The sequence below is a fragment of the Chanodichthys erythropterus genome, chromosome 19, assembly GCF_024489055.1.
Source record: "Chanodichthys erythropterus isolate Z2021 chromosome 19, ASM2448905v1, whole genome shotgun sequence".
In the NCBI taxonomy this organism is placed as follows: domain Eukaryota; kingdom Metazoa; phylum Chordata; class Actinopteri; order Cypriniformes; family Xenocyprididae; genus Chanodichthys; species Chanodichthys erythropterus.
This window is the reverse complement of record NC_090239.1, coordinates 21,674,616-21,698,610: the sequence shown is the minus strand read 5'-3', so window position 1 is coordinate 21,698,610 and position 23,995 is coordinate 21,674,616. Positions and strand designations below refer to the sequence as shown.

Here is a 23,995-nt window from a genome sequence, read left to right as displayed (position 1 = left end):
ATGACCAGTAATTTCCTACTACTAAATTCAGGAAAAACAGAGATTCTAATTTTTGGACCGAAAACTACTTCACGCAATAATCTAGAATACTGTCTAACACTTGATGGCTGCTCTGTTAAGTCTTCGTCGTCAGTTAGGAACCTGGGTGTGCTCTTTGATACCAATCTTTCATTTGAAGGCCATGTTACCAGCATCTGTAAAACTGCATTCTTCCATCTTAAAAATATATCTAAACTACGACATATGCTCTCAATGTAGAATGCAGAACAGTTAGTTCATGCATTCATGACCTCAAGGCTAGATTACTGTAACGCTCTACTGGGTGGTTGTTCCTCCCGCTTGATAAATAAACTACATCTCGTACAAAATGCAGCAGCTAGAGTTCTTACTAGAACTAGGAAGTATGACCATATTAGCCCAGTTCTATCGTCACTGCATTGGCTTCCTTATAAACATCGTATAGATTTTAAAATCTTGCTAATTACTTACAAAGCACTAAATGGTTTAGCTCCCCAGTACCTAAGTGAGCTCTTAATACATTATAGTCCTTCACGTTTATTGCGATCTCAGAATTCAGGCCAGCTGATAATACCTAGAATATCAAAATCAACTCCAGGCGGTAGATCATTCTCCTATTTGGCACCTAAACTCTGGAACAATCTTCCTAGCATTGTTTGGGATGCAGACACACTCTGTCAGTTTAACCCTCTGGAGTCTGAGGCTGATTTGGGGCCTGGAGAAGTTTTGACATGCCCTGACATTTGTGCTTTTTTCATTTGTGTCATTACAACATTAAATGGTTGTCACAAGTGTCATTACACTGTATTCAACACAAACTAGGCTACAATAATATGTAAGGAACATGTATGTACATGTTTTTGTTTTTGAAGGAATAATGTTTATGCGTAGTTATTGAAAGAACAAAAAACTAAAGTCACTGAAATAAGGCCAAAAAACGTATATTAAATCTGTGTTCATAAGACTTTTGGGTATTGGAGGTTATAGACTAGAGTTTTTGCTTCAGAATTATGTAAAAATTATGCTGCCTACTTCATATAAAACAATATATTGATTTAGTTTTTGTAAGTCACTTTTTTGTCAAGAAACACAGTATGCATGGAGGCGTGAATGATCATGAATAATGGGCCATTTAGACCTGAGAAGACAAAAGAATCAAATAGTAATGACCTGAAATGACTTGCATATTAATGAGGCCTTTCAGTCAGGTAGGCTGTGAAAAAAACCCTCTGTAATCATGTCTCAGCTCAATTTAAAATAATGGTATTCTATTATATTCTTTAAAATATAATGTATTTCTGTGATGCAAAGAGTATGAACAATTATGTTACCTCTGTGGCATTTCATATAGGCTTTTAGCTTAAAGCATGCACATTTGGAGAAATATTGATGGATTCTTATATGTGACCCGTCACGGAAACCAGGGACACAAGTCGTCAGCACATCTTTCGAGCAAAATGAGAAAGAAGCATTTTTTTTCAAAATTGGTGATTTTCGTTTTTTTGCAGAATTTTGAGATCATGAAGAAGCTTTTCCGTGTTTGAGATAGCAGTATTGGTATATTTAAAAGCGTACATTTTGAGGTTGAAATCGGCTTGTTTTTCTGAGATTCTAGCACGCAGTAGGGGCGTGTCATATCTGTGTGTATTTCCATACTGGGAAGCGTGGCTACTTATTATGCAGCGCTCTGGCCGGCTCTAGCTGATATCAAAATTCAATGAAGAACCGTGGCCGTTACACCGAAAATGTTTTGAAGTACTTCTTCGACAAGCCGGATGCTTATGAACAAGCGCTCACTGATTCTGAAGACGATCTGAGCGACGATGAAAGCGGCATAATAAGACATTACCTCTCTGGAGTCTGGTAAAACGCCGGCGCATTTTGCAGGATTTTTTTCACATTGCAGCAAAACAGACTTAAAATACTCCATCATTTTTTGTCTTAGAGACATAAGTAATATATCAATTGAAACTATAGAATGTCTTCTTTTATTTGTGTACACTCAGAGTAAAAACAAAATGTTGTGCTTTTTGTAAAATAAAGAAAACTAACATGATGCGTGATCTCTCATCTCCCTCTGAACGAAGTCCAATCTGATAGTTCTCAGAAAATGAACTGTAACGTAGTGAATACTATTCATAAAAAAATTATACTTGTGTCTGAAAAAATGTTGAAATGTCAGGTTTTAAATCGTGTAAGTCAAATCGAAAACAAACATGCTGTGTTTATGTAATCTGTATGAAAAGAGAGCCATGTCAGAAGTCTGTGATTCAGCTCATTATCCGCTAAGGCGGCCACGCCCACAGAGGGAGCGCTATTCAGACACAAATTCAGTCAATACATGCATTCATCGTCTCAATCGTGTATTTATTGTCTTGAAAAGTGTTTTGAATAGCCATAGTTAGCGATCTCTGGCCTCCTGTTAGTCCAGTTAGTTCCTGGATTGCCTATTCTTCTTTAACAGGCTTCTCAGGTGAGAAAATTTCATTTCATGATTATAGTGACCAAAATGATCATGGTTATCACAGAATCCTGTTCAAAAAGTAAATTCACCAAGTTTCATGTGGAAAACCAGCAAATAACAAATAAAATTAGCATCAATATGTACTTTTTCTTTACATAAACATTAAAATAATAACATTAAAAATGATGGGCAGATTTTAAAGGAGTGTCTTACAACAATCTACAATGCACAAGTTCAAATAGAGTTTTGACAAAGTCACATATTTCAGCCTCTAAATCATTTTTATAAAGGTCAAAAAAGATAAATTACTGACATTTAAAATGCACATTAACCTTTATTATTAATAGTATGCGGTCCATGCAGCTTTACAGGGGGTATGGTTTATCTAAATGAGATGTAAATGAGCCCTATTGTCACTCCCAGCAGGTGAGAACAGGTGAGAACTGCAACTTTAGAGGCGTTTTTCTCCCTATAGAGCTTTCTTGAATGCCTAACTTCAAATGGCCACAACTTCTCCAAACATTATCAGATTTCCATGTGTCACACATCGTTGGAAAACTTGGAGACTACACTTTCAGAATCTGTGAATAACTCAAAATGCCCCAGAACCGACTTGTGTCCCTACTTTCCGTGACTGGTCACATATGTTTATGTCAAATTTCTATACAGAGGAGTAATATTTATTCTATATTTATTCTATATTTCATCACTATGAGTGCTGGATACAATTCATACTTGCAGCCGGAGGGCGCTCTGTACACCTTTAGGCCACAAATCCATATAAAGAAGAAGAAGAACCAGGAACTAACTGCATGTCTTCTAGAGTTCGCTAACCATGGCTTTACCATCCAAATAAACACTTTTCAAGACAATAAATACACGATTGAGATGATGAATGCATGTATTGCCTCTGAATTTGTGTCTGAATAGCTGTAACGAAGAGGGACTGAGGCAGAGATCCATTTGCGGCTTTTATTTACAGTGAGTGTGGTCGTACAGGCAGAGTCAATCAGGAACAAACAGGAACAGCAAGGGACAGGCAGAATCGTAGTCAGGGTACAGGCAGTAGATCAGGGCAGGCAGATATCGTTCACCGTCCAGATAACAATAAACAGTCCAAAGGCAGAAGGCAGAGAATCATAAACCGGAAACAGGCAGGGATCAATAACAGACAGGCAGACAGGATACAGACAGGCAGACAGGATACAAACGCTCAGAATTGACACAAGAGTAATCAAGACTTCGCGGTGAGGTGGTGTGTGTGTGTGAGTCTTTTAGTCAAGTCAAAAAGTCAAGTCAAATTTATTTATATAGCGCTTTTACAATTGGTAATTGTTTCAAAGCAGCTTTACATATTAGAAGCACAGAAAAAAAGGGAAGTGGTTAAAACTGTACAAACAAGCGTGGTAATATGTAACATATACAAGATGGTGCTACATTAAGCCAATGTCGGCTGACTTCCAGGGGTGGAAAAAACCCCCTAGGAGAAAAACCCAGCGTGCTAGCACTGGGAAAAAAGTCCTAGGAGGGAAAAAACCCCTTGGAAGATATATATATGTAAATGTATATGGAGATCAAAATCTGAATTGTACATTTTTATTATAGAGATTAAAAATCGATTATATATAAATATATGTAAGCGGATACGGGGATCCTGGGCTACGTTGTAGTCAGGTCCAGACGCAGGTTCTCCATCTGACCTGGATACGGCCTGGATCCAGCACCCGGCAAACCTCAGGATAAGCAGAGAGACAGATATTAGCGTAGATGCCATTCTTGTTCTGATGTACAGGTATATCTAGTGTTATAGGAAATGTTCTCGGTTCCGGCCGACCTAATTATTGCAGCGTAACAATCCTTTAACGGATTTGAAAAATGTTAATGTATTGATAATGTGTTATGTGTATGCAAGAGCAAAGAGATGTGTTTTTAGTCTAGATTTAAACTGACAGAGTGTGTCTGCTTCCCGAACAATGCTAGGAAGATTGTTCCAGAGTTTAGGTGCTAAATAGGAAAATGATCTGCCGCCTTCAGTTGATTTTGATATTCTGGGTATTATCAACTGGCCTAAATTCTGAGATCGCAATAAACGTGAAGGACTATAATGCATTAAGAGCTCACTTAGGTACTGGGGAGCTAAACCATTTAGAGCTTTATAAGTAAGTAGCAAGATTTTAAAATCTATACGATGTTTAATAGGGAGCCAATGTAATGTTGACAGAACTGGGCTAATATGGTCATACTTTCTGGTTCTAGTAAGAACTCTAGCTGCCGCATTTTGAACCAACTGTAGTTTGTTTAAAAGCCGAGCAGAACAACCACCCAGTAGAGCGTTACAATAATCTAGTCTTGAGGTCATGAATGCATGAACCAACTGTTCCGCATTTGTCATTGAGAGCATATGTCGTAATTTAGATATATTTTTTAGATGGAAGAAGGCGGTTTTACAGATACTAGAAACATGACTTTCAAATGAAAGATTGGTATCAAAGAGCACACCCAGGTTCCTAACTGAGGACGAAGGTTTAATGGAGCACCCGTCAAGTGTTAGAGAGTATTCAAGGTTTTTTCGTGAGGAAGTTTTTGGTCCAAAGATTAGGAAATCAGTTTTTTCTGAATTTAATAATAAGAAATTTCTTGTCATCCAGTTTTTAATGTCAGCTATGCATTCTGTTAGTTTTGTGAATTTGTAGGTTTCGTCAGGGCGCGAGGAAATATAGAGCTGAGTATCGTCAGCGTAGCAGTGAAAACTAACACCATGCTTCCTAATTATCTCTCCTAAGGGCAGCATGTACAGAGTGAAAAGCAACGGTCCTAATACTGAGCCTTGTGGTACCCCATATTTAACCTGTGATCGATACGACATCTCTTCATTAACTACCACAGACTGATAACGGTCAGATAAGTATGATTTGAACCATGCCAAAGCAATTCCACTAATGCCAATATAGTTTTCAAGTCTTTTTAAAAGAATGTTATGATCGATAGTGTCAAAAGCAGCACTGAGATCTAATAACACTAATAGAGAAATACAGCCACGATCGGATGATAGGAGTAGATCGTTTGTAACTCTAACGAGAGCAGTCTCAGTACTATGGTATGGTCTAAATCCTGACTGGAAATCCTCACAGATTCCATTTCTTTCTAAAAAGGAACACAGTTGTGTTGAAACTGCCTTTTCTAGTATCTTTGACAGAAAAGGTAGATTCGAGATTGGCCTGTAATTTACTAAATCTCTCGGATCTAGTTGAGGTTTTTTAATAAGAGGTTTGATAATAGCCTGCTTAAAGGTTTTTGGCACGTGTCCTAGTGTTAAAGATGAATTAATTATATCAAGAAGTGGACCTACGACCTCTGGAAGCATTTCTTTCAGTAGTTTAGTCGGCATTGGGTCTAACATACATGTCGTTGATTTTGATGATTTGATAAGTTTAGATAATTCTTCCTCTCCTATAGCGGCGAATGATTCTAGTTTTACCTCAGGGACACTACAGTGCACTGTCTGAAGAGAAACTGTAGACGGTTGCATGTTTATAATTTTCTCTCTAATATTATCAATCTTGCAAGTAAAGAAGTTCATAAAGTCATTACTGCTGTGCTCTATGGAAACGTCAGCAGTTGAATCTCTGTTTCTAGTTAATTTAGCCACTGTGTCAAATAAATACCTAGGATTATGTTTGTTTTCTATTAAGAGATTTGAAAAATAAGTAGATCTAGCATTTCTTATGGCTGTTCTGTACTCAATCATTTTTTCTTTCCACGAAAGGCGAAAAACTTCTAGTTTTGTTTTCTTCCAACTACGTTCAGCTTTTCTAACAGCTCGTTTTAGAGCCCGAGTGTGCTCATCATACCACGGCGTTGGATTAGTTTCCTTAATCTTCTTTAGACGTAAAGGAGCGACCGCATCTAATGTGCTGGAAAAGAGAGAGCCAATAGTTTCTGTTGCAGCATCGAGTTCTTCTATGTTGTCAGGTATACTAAGGCGATGAAACTGCTCGGGGAGATTATTTATAAAGCAATCTTTAGTGGCAGACGTGATTTTTCTACAATATTTATGGCTGGGTGGTGGTTTTGTAGCCTTGGCTAATTGTATTATACACGAGACTAAATAATGATCTGATATATCATCGCTCTGCTGTAGAATTTCAACAGCATCAATATCTATTCCATGCGACAGTATTAGATCTAGGGTATGATTACGACAATGAGTGGGTCCTGACACGTGTTGTTTAACTCCAATAGAGTTTAAAATATCTGCAAATGCCAATCCAAATGCGTCTTTATTATTATCTACATGGATATTAAAATCACCAACAACAAGGACTTTATCCGCAGCCAGTACTAACTCTGATAGAAACTCAGCAAATTCTTTGATAAAGTCAGTATGGTGCCCTGGTGGCCTGTATACAGTAGCCAGCACAAATGTCAACTTACATAATGTTACATAAAGCACCATCACTTCAAAGGAATTATATTTGAAATTCTTTTGAATGATTCTGAATATATTACTATAAATTACAGCAACACCTCCCCCTTTGCCTTTCTGTCGAGGATTGTGTCGATAATCATAACCTTGAGGACTAGATTCATTTAAAGTAATGTAATCGTCTGGTTTTAGCCAGGTTTCTGTCAAACACAGCAAGTCTAGTTTATTGTCTGTGATAATTTCATTTACAATAAGTGCTTTTGAAGAAATAGATCTAATATTCAGTAACCCAAGCTTTATCATTTGTTTATCTGATTTATCTGTGATTTTCATTTTTTGAACATCAATTAAATTTTTACCCTTAAAAGGTTTTGGAAGTTTTTTGTATTTACTAGTTCGAGGTACAGACACAGTCTCTATGTGATAATATCTAGTCCTGGTAATGAGTGTCAGCTGGATGTGGTGATTAGTGTGGAGTGTGCATGGCTGTATGTGGCAACAGGTGATAGGTGGAGTGAGTGCATGTGATTGACAGGGAGGATTATGGGAAATGGAGTCCGGAGTGAACAGGAACGGGCAATGATCGTGACAATAGCGCTGGCTCCGTGGGCGTGGCCGGATTAGCGGGTAATGAGCTGAATCACAGACTTCTGACATGGCTCTCTTTTCATACAGATTACATAAACACAAAATGTGTGTTTTCGATTTGACTTGCACGATTTAAAACCTGACATTTCAACGTTTCTTTAGACATAAGTTTAATTTTTTTGTCATTCGTATTCACTAAGTTACAGTTCATTTTCTGAGAACTATCAGATTGGACTTTGTTCAGAGGGAGATGAGAGATCACGCATCATGTTAGTTTTCTTTATTTTACAAATAGCACAGCATTTTGTTTTTACTCTGAGTGTACACAAATGAAAGAATATATTCAACAGATTAAAATGGTGTATAACTCTTAATTGTATGTGCAACATTGACGGAGTATTTTGAGTCTCTTTCACACTGGTAAGAAAAAAAACGCGGTGGTATTGCCGGCGATACCCTCAGACCTCAGAGTGTTAAATCTAGACTAAAAACGCATCTCTTTAACCTGGCATATACATAACACATTATCAATTTATATTTTCAAATCCGTTAAAGGATTATTAGGCTGCATAAATTAGGTCAGCCGGAACCGGGAACACTTCCTATAACAACAGATGTACTCGTTACATCAGAAAAAGAATGGCATCTACGCTAATCTTAGTCTTTCTGTTTATCCCGAGGTTTACCGTAGTCAACCGGATCTGGGCCGTATCCAGCTGAGACCAAGGACCGGTGCCATGACACGACCACAACGCAGCCCTGAAGTATCAGCAGAGATCGAGTCAACTGGATCATCCATTGTGAAGACATCATCAACACGACAGCCAGTGCCACAGTTCCTCAACAGACCGTCCATACCGGCGTGATGAATACGATCCTCAACTGGACACGACCACAATGCAGCCCTGAAGTATCAGCAGAGATCGAGTCAACTGGATCATCCATTGTGAAGGCCTCATCGACATGACAGCCAGTAGCACAGTTCCTCAACAGACCGTCCATACCGGCGTGATGAATACGATCCTCAACTGGATGGAAATGAAATAAATACTTTGATTGTTGCGATCCTATCAGACTTATGATGGCAACCTGATTGTAACAAAGCACTGTTCGCCAGAGGAGAACTGGCCCCCCGACTAAGCCTGGTTTCTCACAAGGTTTTTTTTCTCCATTTTAACACCTATTTGCCACTTGTTTGCCACCTGATGTCACCTGATGGAGTTTGGGTTCCTTGCCGCTGTTGCCTTTGACTTGCTTAGTTGGGGACACTTGACATTTGATATTCAATAGTATTCTTGACATTTATTCAACAGTGCTTCTGATCTGCCTGCATTGACACTATTATTTAAGAGCTGCTGTGCAGCCAAATTATGTACCAGTTATCAATGTAAAGCTGCTTTGACACAATCTGCATTGTAAAAAGCGCTATATAAATAAAGGTGACTTGACTTGACTAGAATGAGCCGCATGGAAAAGCTTTTCTCTGCGGCTCTTTGGAACTAACAATTGGGTTGTATCCTCCTTTGTCTGAGTGTCTTGGGTCACTCGATACAACCTATCTTTTATGATCGCAAAATATGGATAAGAAAGCGGACGTCCTGGCTGGAGAGGCTGACCATCGATGTCCACACTGGCCAATTCGTTCCCAAAATTATCGGATGCCGGAGGTGCGGATTAACTGCCACCTGAACACTATGCTTTTGACCCCTGAATTTAATAATGACGGGCACTATAGGATATTTCACCACATCACCGTGCACACACCGCACCCTAACCATGCGGCCTGTATCCAATGCCTCGGATGAAATCAGGCTTTGATGAATGGAGGTTTGGTTACATCCTGAGTCCACCAAAGCCTGATAGGTACCCCCCTTGATACTCACAGGTATTTGGTACCCGCTAGCTTGACCAGGGGCAGCCTGCGGGTCATCCGGGAACTGGATCATTGTCCCGACCTCCATAACCGGACACCTATCCACAAAATGCTCCGGGTCCAGCGACGTGGGGCGGTGGCACTGCACCCACTCAGCGGTTTTCTTTGGGAGCCGAGTGATGAACTGCTCCAGTACCACACGATCGACGACCTGGTCCATATTGCTTCCCTCAGTCAGTAGCCATTTGCGACATGAGTCCCGGAGCTGTTGGGCCATCACGAAGGGCCCTCTGGATGATGGCCCGCCGAAGGTCGTCGAAGACCAGGAGGTTCTGCACTGGCAGCTGCTGTGCCGCCACCTGCGACTCCCCCAAGAGCAGCAGGACCAATCTCATCGACCATTGGTCCCGCAGCCAACCACTTGCCTCAGCGGAACTTTCAAACAGGTCAAGGAAGACTTTGGGATCGTCCAGGGTAGGTGGGTGGGCACAGCCGGCTGTCTGATGGTCTCCTTGCGAACCTCCCGGTCGATCCAGCTCCAGAACCTCTCGCGGTCCTCCTGCTGGGTCTGTAAGATGGTCTGGAAACAACACTCCTGGTCGTTCCTCAGGTCCAGCAGGGCCTGATGTTGTTCCTGATGTAGGAACGCGAAGGAGGCGATGATGTCGGCAAACGGGGTGGGGGACGTCGATTGCATGGCAGCGGCCACCCGTCTTACTTCCGGGTTTCGGCACCAGTGTAGTACGATCAGAGTTCATAGGGAAGGAAGAGGACAGGGTCGGCGTTTAACTGCTGACTGAGCTTTATTCAATAAATCAAAAATGTCCAACAGAAAGACTGTGCAACGCACAACAACAAAATAATTAATCCACAAAGGGCTTCACTCCAGTCTCGGTATACACAATCCACAAAGGGCTTCACTTCAGTATTGTTGTCGTGACCAGCGTCTCAGTCAGCAGTTCCCCTCTCTCTCCCACACTCCTGCTTCTCGCAGCATTTTATCCTATCTCCGTGCCAATCACTGGAATGAGAAACAGGTGTTTGTGATTTACATTTAACGCACTCACTCACCATGCATCTCCTGACGTTCTCTCCCATTGCAGACCTCGCTGAACCACGCCCCCCTCGCCACACTGTTTTAAGCAAAATAATTGCTGTTGTCTGTCATTTAGCAGAACGAAATCAGGCACTAAGAGGGCATTCAGAAAAAAAAGGAGATCAAAGATCACTATTTCAGTAACATCATCCAAAACAAGCTCATTGCCTTAGTTGGAGGGAAAACAAAGGATGCAATTCTTCAGAAAGTCAAGAAAGCAAAGTACGTTTCTGTAATAATGGATTGCACGCCAGATATTAGCCACAATGAACAACTATCCTTGGTACTTCGCATTGTGAATTGTGAGTCACCGGTGGGAGCAAATATTGCAGAACATTTTGTTGGATTTGTCAGTGTAAATGATACCACAGGGAAAGGCTTGTTTGATACCCTACTTGAGCAGCTTGACAGTTTCAGATTAAACATTTCTGATTGTCGTGGTCAGTCATACGATAAAGGGAGTAATATGATGGGACACAAGCAAGGAATCCAGAAAAGACTACTTGAGATCAACAACAAGGCTCTGTGTGTTCCCTGCAGCAGTCATTCATTGAACTTGGTTGTGGCAGATGCTTTCTGTGACATTTTTTGGCATTCTTCAGCGTCTGTATAACATCTTCAGCTCATCAGTACAATGCTGGTCAATCCTGCAAAGCCATGTGCAGCTCACTGTCAAAAATCTTTCAACAACAAGATGGGAATGTCGCATTGACAGTGTGAAAGCACTATATCACCAGTTGCCTGAGATGTTAGAGGCCTTAACTGCACTTGGTAAACATGCAGCAGAAAAGAAGGATGGAGAGACATTGTCTGTGGTACAGAACCTGTGTAAAGAGCTGACATCCTGGCGGATTGTTCTCTGCATTGTGATCTGGTACAATGTACTTTACCAGATTAATCATATTAGTAAATTTCTGCAGAGTCCCAAAATGTCAATTGATGTCCTGAAACGGGAAACAGACGATGTCAAACATTTTCTCCAGGAGTACAGAAATGATTCACTCTCATCAGCTCAAACAGATGCAAGAGAAATTGCTAAAAAAAAAAATGCAGATAGACATGACCTTTCCTGTTGCATGTCAACGGAGAACAACATGGATGTTTCTTTATGAGGGAAAAGTGGAAGCTCAGTTCACACCAGAGGAACACTTCAAGCAAGATTTTTTTCTTCCTCTGCTTGATACAGCACTTAGTAGTGATAGCGATAGGTTCACACAATTTGACATTTTGTTTTGCTCTATTCGGATTTCTATATCCGATGGATAACATGAAAAAGGCAGTTCAAGAGGGCACTCTTGATGAATGAAAAAAGAAAGAAACTGGAAGAGACACTGGGAGACATTGACAGTCAGTACATGATTCTTGAGTGAGTGAGAGCAGCTGTTCATGTTTTTCCAGATCACATCTCTACACCTGCAGAGATGTTAGATTATATCTACAAGGAGAATCTCTTTGAGCTTTATGGTAATTTAAGTATTGCCTTGCGTTTACTGTTGACATTGCTTATCACTGTTGCCTCAGGAGAGAGAAGCTTCTCCACTTTGAAGCAGATTAAAACTTATCTGCGGTCCACAATGTTCCTGGAAAGACTGAATGGCTTAGCAATGATTTCTATTGAGCAGAGAGTCAGAAGATCCCTGAACATGGAGGATATAATTAAGGATTTTGCTGAAGCAAAAACCAGAAAGGTTCATTTCAGCTGAAAGGACTAGATTTTTGAACATGCAAGACAATGGACAAAAAGAAGACTCTTGCTCAAGATAAAGCCAAGACCTTCAATTTCTTATTAAGGATTCTGTTGAATCTTATAAAAAGGATAATTTTGAATTGAAAGACCATGGACATGGACATGGACAAGACCATTTTTTTAAATCAGGATTTGTTATGTCTTATACTAAACTGTAGACAATTTTGTTTGCTGTTATACAGTTCAGAGTAAAATAAATCAAAGTAAAAGTAAAGTTTTTATGTCTCTATTATATTCTATATACTCAATATTACTGTTCAAAGGAAAATCTTAGGCAATATTGGGGCGTAAGGGCCCCAAATCCTGACTTTGCTTAGGGCCCCCAAAACGGTAAACACGCCACTGAATGATATGCTTAAAACGGAGAAGTTTTTCCTTTGAGTTTACCGTGTACAGACGACACCATTGTCAAAACGATCCCCATTCATACGAATCCATGAAAACTAAAAACACTGTATTCTGCTGGCCGGCCATTATATGGCGATGAAACACCATAGACTGAACATGTAATATGCATGTGCATGAAGTAATTGTTTTCACAGATTCACGTTTTTGTTTATACGTAGACTGTTTTCAAAAACTTGTAATTTGAAACCTGTTTTTAAAAGTTTGCGTTTTCAGGCCACCAAAACGCTGTTGTCGTGTAAATGAATGGCCAAAACACATAAAAAGTTTTCCATGTTTAAAACGGTGTTGTGTAAACAGACCCTAAAGCCCGGAACACACCAAGCGACGGTCATCGGTCGGCACGTCGGTCAGTCAGGCCATCTGATAATTCTGATTGGCTGCTCAACTACTGCCACCTGCTGGTACAGAAAGGCATTTCTTCTTACGCAGGCACAGAACGGACATGCTACTTGGCCATCAGGTGTCGAGCGTCAGTTTGGTGAGTCAGGGCAACTTTGGACCCAGATGCTGCTGACGTGAGCCAACCCCGCAGTCTGCTTTCGACGCCACTAGTTCGTTAGCTTGGTTTGTTCTGGGATTAAGAGTGTCAGGGGGAAAATGCATTGGCTTACTGATCATGTTCAGTCAGTTTTGTTGGAAAACAACCTGATATTTAAGTAAATTACAGTAAAATGGTTGGCAAGCTCCATTGCCATACAGTACTTCACACTCTAGTCTTGTAGGTGGCAGTACACTCTGTAGTGGGTTTTAAATGTTCCTGGTTTTCCTCTTCTTTTTTTAAAACACAATCATATATTTGTCTTATTTCAGGTGATTTCAGCCCAGCAGCTGCCTAAACCTGACAAAGAGAAGCTCAGCTCCATCGTGGACCCTCTTGTATGGGTGCAGACTTATGGGGTTCCAATAGACAACAACACAAAGAAGACGCACCGCATTGACAATAATGGTACTTCAGTTTTTTTTTTTTGTTTTTTTTTTTTTTTTACATTTATTAATTATACACCAATGGGCCAAAACCTTATGACCACCTGCCTAATATGCTGTTGGTGCTCCTCGTGCTGCCAAAGGAGCGCCTACCCACCAAGGCATGGACTACAAGACCCCTGGACCTGAAGGTGTCCTGTGGTATCTGGCACCAAGACGTTAACAGCAGATCCTTCAGGTCCAGTAGTTTGCGAGGTGGAGCCACTGTGGATCGAACTTGTTGGTCCAGTACATCCTACAGTTGCTCAATTGGATTGAGATCTGGGGAATTTAGTGGCCAGGGCAACACTTTAAACTAGGGATGCACCGATATGATTTTTTGGGGCCGATAGCGATTTTAACAAACAATTATTGGCCGATACCAATATTTGTCACTTCCACTCTTATTTGAAATTTTGTCATCAAAATAGATGTATTTTGATCTTGTTTTAAATAAGCAAAGTTCAAAAACACCTGCATAAAATATACTAGCAGGTTTATTGCTGCATCATCAAATCAGTTTTAATGAACAGGGATTGGATCCATTTAACATTCAGCAGACCTACATAAAGACAACAAGAGGTGATACATATGAAATAAACAGTGCTTTTTTATGTAAGTTTAAGTTTTCAGGTACAGAAATAAAGTAAACAAATGTAAAATAGCACTGCATATTCTTTACTGTATAAATTATATACATATTAATCCTTCTTTATTGTAGCAGACTATTGTGATGAATCTTCTAATTTGTTTTTGTATACATTTTAATATTTTTTTGTAAGTTTAAATATGTTTGAGATCTGCACTATCTCCTTTACTAAGGCGGGTGTTCTACTCTACGGACTGACAAGGAGAGCACGCAGTTCTTCAGAGACATTTTGCAGATTTAAAGTTTGTCAATTTATTAGCATTACCCAAAAAGTCATGAGATCTGTATGTATTTGTTAACTGTTAGTTGTATTAAGTGTTTTGAGTAATTCGCTATATATGTTGATGATAATGCAATGGAGAAAATTAGTTTAATGCGCACTTCTTGTGCTCTGTAATGTTTAGCTTTTGTGGTGATTTGTTTGGAGTGAAAACGGCCGCAATAAACTTAATAAAACAAGTAAAGTTTTAGTCATCATATGGACGGGGTCCACTACTCTTATGAAAGTTACAGAAGTTATTTAGTCAAGAATAGTGTGCGATCTTTTGTTATTTGATTAACATTAAAGCACAGTTGGCAGCGCTATCCACAAGTTTCCTACGCCCCATGAGGCCTTGCGTCAAACGTGGGAGCGTCTTCCGGTTCGAAGTAAACAAGCTGGACGTGACACTCATTCATTCAACAGTTGACAGTGATTCAAGATTTAACGATCCAAACTTGCGAACGTTTGTTTTTTACTTAAAGATTTAAGATTCCGACATCAATATTTGAACAATGTTTTACAATAAAAAAATGTTACAGTAATAGTAATGTATTAATTTATGTCAGGAGTGCACATCAATCATGCTAAATCTAACTGATATTTATATTGACATAAAAAGAAAACACAGACCTATTCAGTTAGGCCTGCTTCCATTTATTTGCGATCACAAGAATGCAAAAAACAATTCCATTAAGGCTTTTAAATCTAAAGGCTTACACATTTAGAAATATATTGATAACATACCCTATGTTTACGTCACTTTTCTGAGACTTTCTATTGATTTTCCTCTAAATTATGCGACGATTGATATCCGAGGATGTTTGCGCGATCTCTCCGTCTATCTATCCTGATCCTTTCAGCCAGAGCAACAGAGGGAGCTCATTAGAAGACAACAAGAGTTATGAGTTATACGAGTTAACCGGAGTGTGAATCTGTGAAATATGCATTTGTCAGGAATCAACAGGCACAGGGAAGAGACAGATAAAACATTAAACCCAATAAATACACGATTATAATCATATAACAATTGTCTTCATTCCTCAAGCAGTCTCTGATATTTTCCATAAGTGTATTATCGCAGTGGTTAACATAAGTAGCCTTTAGCATCGCATACAGTGGAAACGCGACTGGCTCTGGCACGCACGACACGTTAGTAGTCAATAACATCATAAGGCTTTGGTGCTAGCGTCAGTGACGGGAAGTACAGACAGCGGCTTGTTCGTATTGCAGGGTCAGGATGCTCTAGTCATGCAGCAGCACTTTTGTGGAAGGTCAGTAAAGTAAAGAGCAATTAAGGGCACGAAAACTGTTTATTGTATTGTGATATTAATGTAGTAAACTGAGATGTTGTCCCTGAGCACCGTAACGACATCTCTCATAAAGATTTTAAACTTTACAAAGTAAACAATGATCCAAAAAACACTTAGCCTCTTCGCTAATTAGAACACAAAATACCATTGGTATGCTACTTCCGCCGCCTCACCGGAAGTTGTACCCACGTTCTCTTTTACAGTAGCGCCCCGCGGAAACAGGTGGATAGGATTATTCAACAGTCATTATACAGCTCAGTGCCTTCACGGAGTTAATTAATAAACTATCGGTTTGTTATATCTGCCTTTTTCCTGCTACAGTCGATATGCCGATGTTTGTAAACTGAGCAAAAATTGGCCGATAAATATCGGCGGCCGATACATCGGTGCATTCCTACTTTAAATTCTTCATCATGTTCCTCAAACTATTCCTGAAAAATCTGTGCAGTTTGGTAGGATAAATAATGTGCAGTTAAGGCCAAAATAATGACTTATGGCACCAGTCATAAGTCACCATGGACATTCATTAAAGTCCATGTAAAGCAATATTAAAATATGTGTCCTGAGTTTTTCACACCACAGAAAAATGTATTAACCACCCAGTTAAATTTGAATGATTAAAAAAAATGCCAAGAAAATTAAATAAGTTTTGAAAATCTTGAAAAAATAAGCGGTATTCTCTGCTCTCAAACACCGGGGGAATGTCCACTGTCGGCGCTAAACCCACACCCACCTAAGAGAAAGATTCATCCCAATTCACCAATAACGGGATTATCATTGAATCCCAGTCATCTCTGATGAAGGTTTGTAAACTACAGTGTAAAATTATCACTGCACAGAGATGGGTGTTGGTGGTGATTGTCAGCTCTCCATCAAGATGGCTCTTTACAAAATTAATAAAATTTAAATAAGGAGCTGTTTAGTATATTATGGCAACCAGGTAATATGCATTTGCGTGACGAAGGCAGAGCTCACCAGCAAAATGTAACTAATGGTAATGATGGTATTTCGCGATTGAGCAGGCAAGGCCACTGCTAATATGCTGTACTTATTATAGTGTTTGGGGGTGGAGCCATGCTCGGTGGCTCCAGTGTGTCATCGAGCCACCGTTTTAGCCTCAACCAAAAAATCCTGAACACAGAATTGGCGAAAAACTGTTTAACTCCACAATTCAGTACTACATAGTTCACAGTCTTTGTAATGTGTTTCAGCAATACATTTGTAACATTTATAATTTGTTTAGAAACAATTCTCAGAATTGACTTTATACGGACTTTAATCACCACAGCTGTTCATTATTATGTTCATCATCACTGTGTATTTAAGTTTGTTCTCTGTCCAGTTGTTGGTTCTCGTTAACATATATGCTAAGTTTGGTTACATTTGTCTTCTGTCAATCAACAGGGTTCCTACGCAGTTTGGAAAAGTATGGAAAAGTATGGAATTTGATTTGAGTAATTTCCAGGTCTGGAAAAGTATGGAAAAAAGAAATCAGTGTATGGAAAAATATTTGTGTTTCCAGACTATTGGCTCTATTCAGTTTTCTAATTTATCATACCTGCAAACTAGTCACTTTTTGATGAAATTAGCCATTTTAAATTGTCAAGATTCTCAAAAGAATCAAAAATGGGCTACATTCCCATAGACTGGAGTGAGTCGCGATCTTTCTTGGTGCTTTGTGGCGTGACAGATCACTATAGCGCTCGTGAGTCAACCATAGGGCTGCAACTAACGATTATTTCAATAATCGATTAATCTGTCGATTATTTTTACGATTAATCGATGAATCGGATGGAAAAAAACATTAATTTCCAACCTTTTATTCAAAAACAGAAATGACAGTGCAAATTCACAGTGCAAAAAAATCCTCAGAACGTGCAAAAACAGGTTGCTCTTTTAACATCCCTGAGCTGTTAAAGTAATAAAAAACAAATGGACTAACACAAAAAACATACACATGTATGCTTTACATCTGCCAAATATATAATTATAAATATATAAATTGCACAAAAAGATGTATAATTTTGTTTAGCTTAAGATGACCAAGTGCTATAAAAAACTTTAAAATGAAATTTAAAAAGTACAACAAACAAATATATTTGTCAACAATAACCGATATGGGATAAAGCACAGAATAAATAAATGACAACAGATCAGTGTTAATTTTGACAACAAATTTTGATTTAGTTTTAGTCATGGTCTTTTGGATTTTCACGTTCGCAATCGAAATGTATGCCACTGATAAGCATTGTAAATGCAGTATTACAGTACACATAGTACAGTACACATTACATAGTACACACTTTTAGAAACAGGTGATTCTGACCCCTGCTATTTTTTATTTTTTTGGATCCAGCGTGAATATTTCCAGCACCGGCAGTGTTCTCTGATTTGATACTTAGATTTGATTGGACTAACATTCAGCCAATCACAGAGCGAATCATCTCTTGGGCGCATCTGCTATGAGCTTCAAATCTCTTGTTGCTGTTGTGAGTTTTCGTTAGTTCATTCACTTTGCTATTAGGCCGTCTGGGATAAAATGCACCCCAGAAAAAAGCAAAGGACGATTACATCCTTTTTTCAAACACACACTGTAAGTATGTTACAGTATGTCGCGATGACACGAATCACGCGATAAAGTTTTCATGTTATGATTTAAACTAACTGTTACTGTAACGTCAAAAGACAACAGAACCCGTATGGACCTCGTCACGTCGCGCCGGATTCAGTGTGTTAAATGCTCTCCTACTTGTCGTTTTGTATAAAAGCGTCTGCTAAATGAGACGTAACAAATTATTGGTTTCTTCTGTCTTTTGTTGCCAACGTGCTGCTCGCGGAGTAGAATTATCCTTTCACAATAAATCAAAATTGTTTTGCACCGAATATCTTAAAATACTTTATCAAATTTAAAATATATATATTTTTATACTTTATGTAAATATTGTACTTTATGTCCTAACTGGGGCACATTCAAGCTCACACCGGTGCGCAACGTTTTGCTACGTTTTCCGGGTTGAACGACATGTTTCCTGGAAACGGTGTGCAATGGGTTTGAGATGCGTTTTCTCTTGTTTGGTGGGTGTGTCAGAAATGTCAGCCCAATCAGCGGCAACCTGTATATAAACCACGCGGTATTAAAGAGACAGCTCGCACACTGGGTATTAATGTAACATAAAAATACTTTACTTATATATTTTGCTGTTGTATTATGAAGGTACACTTTAATAAAGTTTTCTATACTCCTCTGATTATATAATGGTAAATATTACAATATCAAAGCACAACAACAGTGATCAGCACTAATGATAAGCTCAGCACCCCTAAAACTTGGAGTAAGAAATGTTATTTTATTTATAAAAACATGTAAATACATTGATTTAGGTTCTATTGATATATTTTCATAAAATGTATGCTGTATAAAATTACTGTAGATGTAATCTGTATACTCATTTAACACAACTATTAAGAAGTAAGAAAAGTTATTGTTCAAATGTAGTGTAACTGAAATATTTTAAATATCATAAAATATCTTTATCTAAATAAAGTATAGATGGTCTCACATTGGTCTCAAAGTCCTGCAGTATATTTTAAAATTTTGAGGATGATTTCACAAAAATACGTTCCTGTAAGCTATCACGGCATGTTCCCAAAATTGCCACTAGGGTGCTGTAAAATGCCAATCGGTATTCTATTTAGAATTTATTATTATGAATATCAGCTTTGGGTCACATCACCATACAGCTGTCCTCCCCACTTTTAAAATGGCTGCTACGCCCCAGCACATACCAATTAAACGCGCAGGTCTCCTCTCGTGCGTCCTCCTCACTGGACGAGGCAATATCACTTTTGTTTCGCCTTCAGATATCTATTTTATAGATGCCATCAATGCTTTTATCTTTCTAGATGTAATTACCAAAATCAAAGCAGTCCATAAACCTTAAATCCTCACGAAGACTTCGGTCAAGCCAGCTCGCGCGTCAACCTGAGAGATCAGCCTCCTTACCTTGTCAAGTGGTCAAATTCTCGGTTTCTGAATGGACAGATTGGCTTGATTGACATTCGGGCATGATTTATATACCATTGACCTGTCCTAAAACGTTAGCATGCTTTGATCGATTGTTTGGAGATCGCGTGTTTCTCTGTTCGAAGCGCATTTCCTGTTCTTTACATTCGCGACAAAACAGTTGATTATGAACGAAAGCGTGAAAAAACGTGAAAACGGTCTCATTTGAAAGAAAATATCCAAAGCTAAAAGATGATATAGTGTGACTGATTGAAGCAGCCTGTATCAAAAGTGCGGGGGTCGATTTCGGTCTTTTCAAAACTGCGGGGGTCCTGACAACGGCACGCCTGTTCAGAACAACGTCACGGGTCTCTCCGATGGTCTTTCCTCTACCTCCGCTCTGCTATTTATTTATTTATTTATTTATTTATTTATTTATTTATTTATTTTTGCTCCGCTCTGCTATTTATTTATTTATTTATTTTTGCTCCGCTCTGCTTCTCGCTCAACCACGCCTTTTTATACTCAAACATCTCCGCGTCTCATTGACAGGCGTAATAGTCGCGCGACACAACGAATCGATAATGAAATTCGTTGCCAACTCTTTTAATAATCGAATTTTATCGATTTTATCGATTCGTTGTTGCAGCCCTAGTCAACCATCTCTTCCGCTTTACTAGTTACAGCACAAAATAAACATGAATGAACATACGAAGGTATGTTGAAAGATACAGTACAACTTACTGAAATCTGTATCATGTTACATGCAATCAATCAATCAGTGTTTCAACTGCAGAAAGGCATCAATAAAACAACTTGTAAAAATGTCACATTTAGCCTACTTCAGAAAAGCCGTTCATTGTCCAAATACTCATTATTCAGCTACAAAAATGAACTTCGAGAGGAGCATTTTGCTAAATATATGCACTATAAGCTATAAGAGCCTAGACGTGAATACTTAATACAAAACTTTTTCAACCATCAAACACTAATTTAAAAATCACTAAAAGACTGTAGGACCCAGACTACAAACATGAAGCAGAGAAAACATAGAAAAGGACACGAAGCTTAGCAATGGCAGAAATAGTTTTGAAGGAGGTCTGGAAAAGTATGGAATTTTAAAATGGAAAATGTGTAGGAACCCTGATCAAACCTCTTATTCTGACTCGTCTCCATCATGTTCCTGTATACACCATGCTATGCCAAAGCATGACAGAAGAACCAACCTTGTAATGGATTATACAGCAATGTTCACTGCTTTAGCCCGGAAAGGACTTTCTATTTTGGATTGTTCTGTTCTTTTTTGTGCACTCGCCCAGCGGGCTGCCTTGGATGATGGGACCCTAAAATCTTTATATTGGTTTGGGGCAGATTTCAACCAACCATTCGACTTGCCAGACATTACGTAAGGGACATGGAGGGAGGACATTCTTTGATCTCTGAAGAGTGTGTACCCCCAATCCACACCAGGGATTTGATAAATTTGATCTTGGGATCATTTCTCAAATGTGCGTACGCGGGATTCCTAGAATGAAAGTACACACAGAAAATGTGTGCACACCTCTCTTTCAGATGTAAAATCTATAAATCGCAAATGATCGTGAACTTGCACACAGGTGAAACGTTTCAGTTTTTCACATTGTAAACGATGCCTAATTAATGTAATTTACATATAAAAGATCACCAGTCATCATCCAAATCCTTTAATTTAGAATGGCTTTTTCACATCAAAGACCCTTAAATATGAGCGTTGCTCTGGATTTAAGCGTACACACACTCTGTGATAAAATCTGTGCGGACGCATGCTTAATAAATGAGGCCCTTGCATCATCAACCCCAGAACCTAGCCAGCCATCACCCACTCAAATGGATTGCAAACCGCAGACCACCGCAGACAGGGAGCCTACACCCACCACAGACCCTGAGCCAGTGCCTCTGCCCACTAGAGAGCCTGAGCCTGCAGCCACGTCTGCCCCAAAGCCTGAGGCCCAACATAAGTCTGACCAGGTGTGTGAGCCGGCAATATCCGTGACAGAGGAAGTTTTGGTGGAGCTGGACACTGAAGACTGGCTGATAGATTGGGAAACAGAGACTGTGCAACCCACCCGACCTTTGTTCATCTTCGGAACACAAATTAAGATATTTTGATGAAATCTGAGAGAAATCTGAAAGCAACAAAATGACCACATTCAATGTCCAGAAAAGTTGTAAAAACATTGTTAAAATAGTCAACGTGACTGCAGTGGTTCAACCTTAATGTTATGAAGCGACAAGATTATTTTTTGTGAGCAAAAACAAAACAAAAAATATAGCTGCAAGCAGCGATGAAGGGCCCAAGCCTGGTGACACCGCCAACCCGGTGGCTTCAGGGCAGCTGTGCACAGCGGGCAATAGGCATTTAAAACGGATAAACATAAAATGGCCATGTCAAAGTCATTTGAATACACCACATTTAGGTGCAGCCGTTGGTGGCTCATATGATCACAATCCACAACAGTCACATCCATGAGATTGTTTAAATTTAGAACAAATTACATACTGTTATTCAACAGTACTCTGAGAAATGTAATCCAGTCTTAAAGGGTAAGTTCACCCAAAAATTAAAATAATGTCATTACTCACCCTCATGCCAGTCTACACCTGTAAAACCTTTGTTCATCTTTGGAACACAAATTAAAATATTTTTAATGAAATCCGATGGCTCAGTGAGGCCTCTATTGAGAGCAAAGTCACCGTCTCCTCTCAAGATCCATAAAGGTACTAAAAAAATATACTAAACAGTTCATGTCAGTACAGTGGTTCTACCTTAATATTATAAAGCAACGAGAAAACTTTCTGTGTGCCAAAAAACAAAATAACGACTTTTCAACAATATCTAGTGATGGCCGAATTCAGAACACTGCATTGAAGCTTCACAAATCTTTTGTTTTTAATCAGTGGTTTGGCTCGCCTATCAAACTGCTGAAATCATGTGATTTTTGTACTCTAAACCACTGATTCGAAACAAAAGATGTGTGAAGCTTCATGAAGTTTCACCCATCACTAGATTTTGTTGAAAAGTCATTCTTTTTTTATGTTTTATTTTTTTCATCAAAAATATCTTAATTTGTGTTCTGAAGATGAATGAAGGTCTTGTGAGTGTAGAACGACAAGAGGGCGAGTAATAAATGACATTATTTTCATTTTTGGTTGAACTAACCATTTAATGCGAATGTCAACTCAAGTCACCTTTATTTATATAGCGCTTTTTACAATGTAGATTGTGTCAAAGCAGCTTTACATTGATAACTGGTTCATAATTTTATTCTACTCTTAAAGAATAGTGTCAGTGCAGGCAGATCAAAGCACTGTTGATTATCAAATGTCAAGTGTCCCCAACTAAGCAAGCCAAAGGTGACGGCAGCAAGGAACCCAAATTCCAACAGGTGACATCAGGTGGCAAACAAGTGGCAAATAGGTGTAAAAATTGAGAAAAAAAACCTTGGGAGAAACCAGGCTTAGTTGGGGGGCCAGTTCTCCTCTGGCGAACAGTGCTTTGTTATTATTCAGGTTGCTATCATAAGTCCGATAGGATCGCAACATTCAAAGTATTTATTCCAGTTCCATCCAGTTGAGGATCGTATTCATCACGCCGGTATGGACGGTTGAGGAACTGTGCCACTGGTTGTCATGTTGATGAGGCCATAGTCAAGTCCACCTTTGTCAAGTCCAAGTCAAGTCTGCTCCACTTGTTCGCTGCACTAATATAGATCAGTGGTGCGTGTTTTTGGTGTGAGCGCGAAACTTGCAGGAATCGGAACGAATGAGATGAGCGAAGGCCATTTCACACAGGATGCGGTATGCGCTGCGCTATTTTTATTTTTTATTTTTCCTCCCAATGGCTTGCTCCGCGCAAGGACTGCGTCGTCCAAAGTGCAGACGCAGCGGAGCGCAGCTTGCGCGCACACTGTGGTCAAAGTTCAAAATAGTTAAACTTCTGCCGGTGCGCTCTGTGACGAATACCCACGCGACCAATAGCAACGGGGCATCCAAACAATCGGAAAGCAAAATGGATGAACAGCTATTTACTATGTTGGAATTTCCAGAGCTGTACAATACAAGTTTGCTGGTTGTATAGTGACATCGGGCCTTGAGGAGGCACTCGCGCGAGTGTGTGTCACTTCACCATCAGAGATAAGAGAGCAAGAA

General features: G+C 39.3%; 1 protein-coding gene across 1 annotated transcript in view; it reads left to right on the top strand.

Moving 5' to 3' along the window:
- Window positions 1–23,995, top strand: part of plcd3b (phospholipase C, delta 3b) — a 118,914-nt gene that overhangs the window by 90,722 nt on the left and 4,197 nt on the right. Inside the window, exon 13 of the mRNA XM_067369479.1 lies at window positions 13,431–13,566. Within this exon, the coding sequence (XP_067225580.1) occupies window positions 13,431–13,566 (136 nt within the window). The remainder of the gene's footprint in view (window positions 1–13,430; window positions 13,567–23,995) is intronic.